The sequence below is a fragment of the Pinus tabuliformis genome, chromosome X (assembly GCF_031772625.1).
Source record: "Pinus tabuliformis cultivar Carrire ecotype Pingquan chromosome X, CPIR1, whole genome shotgun sequence".
NCBI lineage: Eukaryota > Viridiplantae > Streptophyta > Pinopsida > Pinales > Pinaceae > Pinus > Pinus tabuliformis.
Window position 1 is genome coordinate 1,040,780,298 of NC_142308.1, and position 10,535 is coordinate 1,040,790,832.

General features: G+C 32.2%; 1 protein-coding gene across 3 annotated transcripts; it reads left to right on the forward strand.

Moving 5' to 3' along the window:
• Nucleotides 1-543: 543 nt before the first annotated feature.
• LOC149143337 (uncharacterized) lies at nucleotides 544-7,911 on the forward strand. Of its 3 annotated transcripts, XR_016264173.1 has the most exons (6): nucleotides 544-911; nucleotides 4,314-4,584; nucleotides 4,677-5,328; nucleotides 5,428-7,125; nucleotides 7,222-7,627; nucleotides 7,726-7,911. XR_016264173.1 is itself a non-coding variant. In XM_089447266.1 (2 exons), exons 1-2 carry the CDS (start codon nucleotides 816-818, stop codon nucleotides 7,804-7,806), a joined length of 177 nt encoding a protein of 58 aa, XP_089303392.1. In that variant the 5' UTR covers nucleotides 544-815; the 3' UTR covers nucleotides 7,807-7,911. The 3 variants fall into 3 exon arrangements, 1 of the variants encoding a protein (XP_089303392.1); XR_016264172.1 differs by having other exon boundaries at nucleotides 5,428-7,627; XM_089447266.1 differs by lacking the exons at nucleotides 4,314-4,584; nucleotides 4,677-5,328; nucleotides 5,428-7,125; nucleotides 7,222-7,627.
• The last annotated feature ends 2,624 nt before the right edge of the window (nucleotides 7,912-10,535 follow it).

The window sequence follows — 10,535 nt, forward strand, 5'->3', positions numbered from 1 at the left end:
TTAATGTTTATCAAAAACTGTAGTGTATTAAAGAGTTTGTTAGGTTGCATTGACTTTTAATAAATTTAAATATTTATATTTGTGCCACCATGTACGTGGCTTCCCATCCCACTAATTCCCTAGGGATTTGAAATTATTCCAATTCTAATAATTTCCTCCCTGATAAGCTCCCCATTATTATTTATAACATTCATTTATATATAAACAAATTTTATTTAGCAAAATAGTCCATTACTTTTAATAAATTTAAAAAATTATATTAGTGTGTCAAGTGGCTCCCCACCCACCATTTTTCTAAGGATTTGAGATTATTCCAATTCTAATCAATTCCTCCATGATAAGTTCATCATTATTATTTATAACATTCATTTATAATTCCTTTTTTTCTTATGTTAAAATTGACCCATAACCTTTTTATACATGGTTAATCTAGTAAATATATACAATAGTTTTTTTGTTATATTTATAAAGACTTCAGCTACCACATTAATAATTAATATGATTGTACTAATTTAAAAATAAATGGCAAAGCCTATTTCCACTACGGCAAGCAATAGATCCCATGCTATTGGGCCATTAATGCCGCCTCTTAGCATGGGATCCATCATCCATGTCGCCTCTTAGCATGGGATCCATGTCATACCCATCCCCCTATGGCGTAAATGCAATGCCCGCCCGAGATTTCTGGCTTTCCGAGATTTTCGGCTTTTCAATACGATTGAGATCGCCTGACATTTCCGGCGCCGCAAATCTACCACGCTATAAATTTCCCGCCGTTTGATAGCTGAATTCGGGGCCTTTTAAATAACAGCGAAATGGCGAAATCATGGTATCCATTTCGGCAACCATTTCTGCGTCGGCGTTTTGAAACCAGGGTCCATTTCTGCGTCTGCGTCTGCGTTTTGAAACAGGTAAGTTTATTCTGTTAGCATGGATTTAAATTTCAGGGTTTATACACGGTTTAAATTTCAGGGTTTATACACGATTTAAATTTCGGAAAGGGACTGCGTGCCAGGTTTATAAGAGCCTCGGAGGCTGTTAAGTTGCCCAAGTTGCCCAAACCTATCATGTTTTTTTGCTTTTTAACCTGCCATGAAAATTTTAATGCATATTTCTACTGTGAGACATAGCTCAGAAACTATTTTATCCAAATTATGTCTCACAAACTATTTTATCCAAATTAATTAAATATTTTTAATAAGATTTTTAATATAATTAATTTATTTCTAATTTTGTTCCTTTGTGCGAGAATTAGTCTTTATGATAAATCAAATTTTATTAGGAGGAAATGCGAATGAAAATCATCCGGACGAATCAGTTTCATGACTTAAAGATCTGACTTAGTGATGCAATGTTTTAAAGATCTGACTTTTTTAACTGATAAATTACTTTCAGAAATCATAAGTTTTATTATTTAAATTAGATTTTTATGTGCATATATAAATTAGTTAGGGCTTGCGTCGGCCATAAGCCAATTTTCTGGTATTATACACCAAGAAACTGCGCGGTCACTGACCCTTCTTCATATGAATGTAAGAAAGATTGTTATTAAATCGCCAGGGTAGCGGCACGGGTTTTTTTCTCCATTTGGCATTACTGTTAATTTTGAGTTAAAAAAATTAATGTTTTCGAAACCCAGTGAAAGTTTAAGGGTTTCTACCTCTGTGTAAATTTATATAAAATCGACACAGTACGCTCCATGTTTATTACTGGGGTATTCTTGATGTGATTCATTTGTTATTATTTACTGGTGAATTTTTCTTGGGTTGTAACCCTGACGGTTAATTTTTTAGGAAGGAATTTTTTTTCACTACCTATCTTTACGGTAATTCACTTATATTCAGATACCAATTTACCATTGCATTTTACAAGAAGTTTATGTAATTGAGTCGTTTGGATAATTCGGTGCTTCTTACTCTTTTTGCGGTATATGAAATGTATTTCCATCTTTCTGCTTATATTATATGGATTAATTTTTGCTCCAATTAACTTATATTGGGAGACCATTAGATTGTTCTTTACCTGTAAGTAGCCTCTACTATTTGTGTGTTTATACTAATTACTCCTTTACCGGATCCTTGTAATGGTGAACTATTTGTCAATTTTTTGTCAATTTTCTAAGACTTACCTTTCCATGTTGTTTAGGACTTACTCCATGGAACCATAGGTCTAACTTGCCCATAAAATTAATAGAGTCAGTTTTATTTTTAATTTATTTTTTAATTGATAACAGATTATGCATGATCTTTAATGCAATTCCACTTTTAACATTATTTAATCGGCAACAATCATGCTCATCTTTAAAAATTTCCAATTTTTATATATTTGTTTTATATTGGAATGTTTCTTAAAATATAATTAATTTATGTTTTTATATGAGATCTAATTTTGGTTGGAAAATAGAATTTATATCTTCTATATAAGAAGTAATTGGTTAGAAAATAATTAAAATAATAAATTACTTGCAAGAATTTTATAAAAGTTTAATATTCAAATTATAAGAATGAAAAATCAAATCATGTTTGGATCATCATTAGTAACCCTAAAACTAAAGCCATATAAATGACCACATAAATGACCCATGCGACGGATTCCAAAGCAACATCGATAAAGAACAACTCTATGTGATGAAGTGCTAAGTTTCTAAAGTTAAGTTTTTGTAATCTATGTTGATGAAGTGGTAAGTTTCTAAATTTAGAACTAATTATAATTATTATGATTTATCTTCAAAACTTTTTGCAGTAATTACATTGAAGAAGTTTTGTGAAGTTTTTTTTAGAACTAATTATAATTATTATGATTCATCTTCAAGACAAGATAAATCTTATTGATTAATTCGTAAGTTAGGGACAAAACTTTTCTTATATGATTACTGCAGAAATGAAATTTTTTTTGGTTTGCTAATGAAACTTATGAACAAAATTTTTATTATGATATGAAATTTTTTTGAAATGATAAATTCACTTAAGGAGATAAAGTTATAAGTTAATGACTTACAAATATATGTAGAGTAATAGATTTTTTTGGTGGACTATCAATAAATTATTTTTTTAGTATCCAAATTTTATCTACCCATAATGATGTAAGCTAAACAAATAACCCTAAGTAATGTAAGTTTTTACTTATTCAAGATATAATTTTGTTTTTTTAATTGAACACTACATATTTGTGAATGAAAGTTTATAGCTAGCCTCTTAAGAGAAACGAAGTGTGACATCGTTTTTAATTTGTTTTTTTATTTTTCACAAGTCACATAACTTAAGTGGTCCATAATCCACACATATTTTTTTACTAACCAAAGCATTTTTACTTCATTAGGAGTGGGACTTTGAACAAAGGGCATCAAGTTTCAAGAGCTTTTGTTCATAGTTTATTTGAGCTTACTTTTTCACACCATAAGTGAAGGAAGACACATAAAAGCAATCATAACTTGAACAAACTAAATTTCCCCACAGGGGCCATAAAATAATTTATTTTGTACAAATTGAAATATGTTCCGAAAATACTCTTGTTAATATCTAAATGGAAATTTTGTTATACTAAAATGGAAATAATTCACGTATTTGTCATTGAGATTTTGAAATTTGTTACCAAATGATATAAAACCGGTTATGGTTTATTAAGTTTTATGTCTTAGGAGCCAAATTAATGTTCTTAACATTTATTTATAAGTGGAGAAAGAAATACAACTAACACATTTTAATAAAAGCACACAGATATTGAATAAATAAATAACCTACTGAGTTCATCAAATGTACCGACAAAAGTAGGATTCTAATTCTTACAACTAGCCGCAAAGTTTATATCAATATATATCAAAGTAAAAAAAAATTACTTCCAAAGCTTGTGTTTTTGAAAAACAATATGTTTGATTAGAAAAGTTCAATGAAACTATTGCAACCATATAAATTAGATGACTAATAAATAATAGATATCAATTCATAATCAATAACAATAGACACTACTTTAGCATATCTCATTTTATTAAGATTTAAAAAAACATAAAACCCAACTAATCTATAATTGTATTTCCCTTCGACCCCTTCCACCTCAACCACTCATCACAAGTTGTACCATGAGACCAACATGGTGACACCACCTCCACAAAGACATCATATGTCATACATGGTTAGTCTAAATTTGCATGAAATCTATAAGTTGATTAATGACCCAAATATTACCTTTACCAAAGTGGTTTACCTGAAAAGTATAAAATAGTTACCTAAAAATGTGATTGCTATTCTTAGTGATATGCATTAATCAAGACCATAATATCTACTCAAACCAAATTATTTTCGATGCAATTTTTATAGGTATTTGAAGAATGAAGAAGTGGGAGAGGATTAATGAGTTGGAAGTTGAAGACCCGGAGGATATGATTGAATTTTCAGCAGAAGATTTAACATGGACAGAGATTAATGGGGACCAAGTTGCAATTATTCCATATTGTCGACTTGATGATTTTATAAGAGGAGAGGAATCGAGTGAACGGGCACCCACTCAATTTCTTCTTGCTTCTCAACGAAGTAAAAAAGCAGAGGATATCGGAAAAACATATTTTTCAACATATCTAGAGTACATGATGTGAGTCTTTATATCTTTTTTCAATATATGTATAATTCTTTTCAATATGCATAAATTTTATATCTAATTTGTTGTAATTGTTTTATATATAGTTATTGGTGTGCATATGGTCCGGAGTGCAACAACAGAATTATGAGTGCATCCTCAGATCAAAACAAAAAACACAATCAACGTGAAAGTATTAAAGTTGGTTGCCAATGTCACTTCATTGTGCGACGACTTCAACTTAGACCAGATGATGCTGTAATAATATATACTGCATGTAGGCATATTGATAAATCCAATGTTGTTTGTCATGGAAAAGATGCAATCGGTAGGCCTATGAGATTCAGTTATGCACCACATTTAACAAGGGATATGCGATCTATTGTCCAACATTTAATCCAAAGAGGTTTTAATCCCACTATGATATGGGATAAGTTCATCTCTGATGTGAAGGATGGATTCGGTGAGTTATACACAGGGACATCTCGAGATACATACATGACAAGACAAGATATATTAAACATTTACAATGATACCATAAGGCTAGAGTATGTTAAAGATCAAAGTGATCCAATCAGTGTAGAATGTTGGTATAAGGAACACACTGAGAGCTTTTTCTTCTACCAGAAACAAGATCTTGCTGAAAACATCCCTTTTATCATAGGCATACAGACAAAGTGGATGCGTTCAATGATGCTAAAATATTCTCACAACAATATAATCTCAATGGATTCAACATTTGGTACAAATAAGTACGGGGTGAGTACAAAATTACCCTAAATCTAATTCATTTATTCAACACCATTTTAATGCTTCTATCTTATATAAATATAATTATGTACTTTGTTTGTAATGTAGTATCAACTTTACACTTTAATGGTCTTCGACAAACATCACAATGGGGTTCCAGTAGCTTGGGTGATATCATCACGCAATACTATAGTTGATATTTGTAAATGGATGTCAACTCTCTTTGCCATTGGGAAGAAAGAGCAACCAGATTGGCATGTTAAAGCCTTCATTACAGATGATGCTACCGCTGAAATTGAAGCATTAAGGTGATGTGTTTATTCTTTTTATAAGAGACATAAAAATATTCTTAATGTATATTCTCTCTAAAAATTATGTTATTCCAGGTCTTCAATCAACTGTACAATATTATTATGTGTGTGGCATGTCCGTCGTGCATGGTTGAAGAATGTTGGAAACAAAGTCCAAGGAAGGGAAAACCAAATCCGAATTTTCCGTGCTTTAGGAGAAATCATGCACACATGTGCAGATGATGAATCTATAAAAAAGGCAGTTGAAAATTTATTTGAAGGATTCAGTGACCATACAAAGTTTTTGGAATATTTTAAAGCAACTTGGTTAGCCAACAACAAAATATGTAAGTTTCTTATAAGTGGCTTTAATGACTCCTTTTTGCATGTCATATGTATAGTTATTAATTCATAACCAATAAATTTATTTCTACAGATATGTGGGCAAAAGCGTACAGAAATTTTCCACATTCCAATCAAAATACAAATAATGCAATTGAGTCTTACCATCGGTATATCAAGCAGAGGTACCTAAGTGAGAAAAACAATGCATGCCATAGGCGGGTTGATTGGTTGATTTATGTGTTGTTGACAAAGGTTGTATTATATTACAATCATATGCAACGTTTAAAAGAAGCTGGTTTTGTACGACCCAGAAAAATTGAGGAACAGTTGAATTCATCCAAGTGTAGAGCTAACCAAATCCCAAATGAAGATTGTGTGCCTGATGAAAAGAGTAACAACGATTATTGGGTTCGTAGCCAAAATAACAATACTCGTGATATTTGGTACAATGTCATATATAAAGATTCCACTCTACACTTTTGTAATTGCAAGTGGGCCTTAAATGGAAACATCTGTAAACATGTATTGAAAGTTGAGATGTTGGCAAGTAACATTAGCTTGGGTGAAAATGTATTCCCTAATGTCACTAATCCTACTACAGAAATTCCTAGAATTTTATTTGATTTGAATGAGTCGCCTATATTGGGCCCAGAAATCCAAACAGAGCTTCTACCATGCTTTGATTCTCCTCCCATTCTAAATTATCATAATGAAACAAGCAATGATAATTTAGATAATTTCTCATATAATGTTGAAACAACCAATGTACGACCAGATAGTGCATTATTTGAAGATGATGAGATGAAACGTGTTAACTCATCAACTCATGAGAAATTGAGATCCATAATACCTACAAATTTGGAACAGGCATATGCATTAAACAACTTGGTAGACAAAGTATGTCAAGAATACAACAAAATGTTTTTCAATACTATAACTCCATCCAAGATCACTACCAAGAGAAAACATAGTTTCTTGAGCCCAGTCAATAAGAAAAGGTGTTTTGGTCACAAGTCAAATGCAGGGAAAGATAAACTACAATTTGAAAGGGTTGGACGAGTTCGTGCAAAAAAAAAGAGCATGAATGAACAGCTGGAGTTGTCTTCTCAACGACAAAGAACTGTGGACCACATGCCTGAGTTAGTGCAACATTCTATTATACACAAAAATGGTAAATCTGATGTTATGCATTTTTTCATGTGAAATATGATATACTATCATTTGCAATGCATAGGCATAACTATATGAACTTTTTTTGTTGTTACAGTTGACAGGCCAACTTGTCGACTCCAATTATTTGATGAGCATGTCGATGAAAGAAACTATAGCATTGGGAGCACTTCTCCAATCAGTACTTCTCCCATGCCTATAACTGACTCCCCAAACCTTTCCCAATTCCCACCCCTCCCCTTTAACCATCCGCCCTTCTCATTGTTCCAATCATCCACCCTCAACATTCCAATTTCCCCCCTAGGGTGATCGCTCGCCCTAGGGTTATTCCCACTATCGTACAACCAATAGGGATGTATCATCGCCCCAACCCACTACATTTTTCCAATTTTTCTCCCACCATGCCTTTATCCATCACCCCTGAACCATGCCTATATCCATCACCAAGTGCTCCACCATCTACCCAGGAAGGGTAGTCTTCTCCATTGCCTTAGATCTTCATGGTGAGAATGAGTAGTTGACCAAAAACTTATCATTAATTAATGAAATTGATTATATGCATTTTGGATTTTGGAACTAATTGGTTATTGAATTTTTGCAGCAATATCACTTTGGAAATGCACTTGGGAGTGCCAAGAGTGGCGATGGTGACTTATACACCCAATTTCTAGATCAGTCATGAGGCGGCATTTCCATAATGTCATTCATGGGCATGAACTTCCATTATCTATGTTGGGAATGAAGTTCCATTTTGTAGAAAAGAAAAATGTATAACTAGACAAATTTGGAATACAAATACATGAATTTGAACTTGTGTGTATGACAATGTCTTCATTGACTTTTAAATTCATGATGTGGATTTGATGTTATATTCTATCAATGTTACATCAGGTTTGAGGAATGTAGTTAGAATGGATTTATTTGTTTCATGTACAAGTTATCAAGTTTGCAAGTTAAGTTACTTTTATATTTATATCTTACTCAATGTTGCACGCATGAAAAAACATATCATTACCAAGGAACTTTGCTTAGTTATAATAATAGATGTATCATGTACATGAAGAGAGCATATATATGGATTTAGATTTATTTTAATTTTTTATTTATGAAAAAGAAAACTAAAGTTGAATTTATGAAAAAGAAAAGTACACTATACATGCCATATAAGAAAATCTGCAAAAATAGATAATGATTTGAGCCTTTACCACTTAACTACTAACATTTAGAGATGAAAAATTTATTGATAAGTGGTGTAGTATTATTTAAGTTTTATTATATATATATATATATTAACAATTCCTTTATTTATCTTTGGAGCCCTGTAACATAATGTACACAACTCCTCAACAAATCCTCCTCCAACATGTTGTAGATACTAAAGTAAAATTCCATTCTCCAATTACATCCAAAACAAGACTTTTGATTGTCCAATTGTATCAGAAGCAAGACTTTTGGCTTTTTGAATAAGCACTTCACTAATTTTATTTATTTTGGATATTTCAGCTTATTGCCTCAATGGGTGCATCATAATGAAAAGGTAAGTGGCTAGGTTGAGAGTTTAACATCACACTTCATGTTTAGATTTATACAAATCTTGATGCAATGTAAGCTATATAAATTTTTGGAGTGCTAGAAATTACAATGCCCTAATTTTATTGAACAAAGTTGATTGTGCTATAACAATATGACCCTATAATAATATATAAGGGAAAAATATATTACGATGCGATAAGGGCTTGGAACCAAGGATGGATCTAGAAGGTTTGAATTCTAGTTAATTCGACCATGCATTCTAGTTACTCAAATGAAAAAAAATAAATAGCTTTAAGCTAGTTCTTTGGTAAGGAATTTTTAATTGATTGAACATTTTAAATGTCTATTCTCTCTTATTTTGAAATGAACAATCCAACAATGCTCATGTCATAAAACAAAGACAATATTGATTCATAATTTACTACAAACATATATGGAAAATGTTTAAACCCCACAATAAAAAAAGAAAAAAGAAAAGAAAAGAAAAGATTATGTAAAATAACAAATGTAGATACCAAAATACATGAGCAAGAAAAAAAGGAAAACTCAAACTAGGAAAGTGTTCACCCATAATTGAAAATCATCAACAACTAAAACTAGGAAAGTGTCCTGTCTGCCCCTCTATTTGTGGATGGTATGTTGTACTGAATTGAATATGAGTGCCTAACCCAGTAAAAAGGGCTTTCCAAAATGCAGAAGTAAACTTTACATCCTGTTCGGAAATAACTACTTTCGGCATGCCATACAACCGAAATATCTCCCTCATAAATATATCTACAATTTCAACAATTTTGATGATTCTCAGATGAAGTTCAGATATTTAAGATCATATGCATTCATGACCTGTAACTCATATGTTTACCATGTGTTTCACGAAATGTATAATGCGTATTAGGAAGTCTAGGTCAATTTTTAGCTTCAAGTTTGAATGTTTGGCATTATAGTCATGTAAATTATGATTCTGGAAAGTTATAGGAACTTTTGGGCAGTGGTTTGGAGGCTAGCCGAGAAAAGTGGCTTAGATCTCAGAACCACTGACACAGAATTGGAACATTTGGGTCATAATCGCATGAAAGCATGCCTATGCATGTAGTTGGAGGCTCACAACTGCATACATGCTGTGTGTGGATGTGGTTGGGGTTTAGGCTTGAGAAACGGTAGTTCCAACTCAAGATCTGATCATCAGAGGTTGTGGACTGAATTCTGGGTGATCTAGTGCTCCTGAGGGGTATCAGTAAGTTGTCGGTGTGTCGGCCCCATTTCCATAGCTGGAAATTGGAGGTTGTTTCATGTCATAGTAACACCCAAGCCATGTTTACCCCAGGGAGCTTGTAAAAGCTGGTAAATCTAGGAGGGGCGCATGTTTACACTATGGATTCATAAGGTAGTCCTTCTCTCAATTGGTAGTTAATTAACTTTAAATGCTTAATCAGCATATCATCCATTCGTGGTTTTCCATGCTGGCATTTCAATCATAATTTAATATTACAAAACGAGGGCTAAAACAAGAGATGTTATAGAGAGTTAGGCCTTAAAAAATATCCTTTCATTAATAGGGATAATTCTTCTCTTACTCTATGCATCTAGCATCCACTAAGGAATTGTATGCATTTTCCATTATGCACACATTGCAATAAAATAATGTAACCACATTAGAAATATTGTCCTCATAAGATAATTCATTGAAATGGACAAAAAAATGCTTGAAAAGACTAGTGTTTAGACAAATATGAATTAATGTGAACCTTGTGATTCTTATGAGTATGCATGTTCTCCAATGAAAGAAATGAAACCTATTTGGACTAGTTTTAGTAAAAATCTTCTCTTGGTATTGTATTAATAGTCCTTCTCTCCCTCTATGCCTCTAGCTTCCATTAC

Excerpts from the sequence above, each read along its gene's own strand:
- LOC149143337 (XM_089447266.1), top strand. The coding sequence starts at position 816 with ATGGCGAAATCATGGTATCCATTTCGGCAACCATTTCTGCGTCGGCGT. Across the intron at positions 912-7,725 it reads GCGTCTGCGTTTTGAAACAG|CAATATCACTTTGGAAATGC; the intron begins GTAAGTTTATTC and ends GAATTTTTGCAG.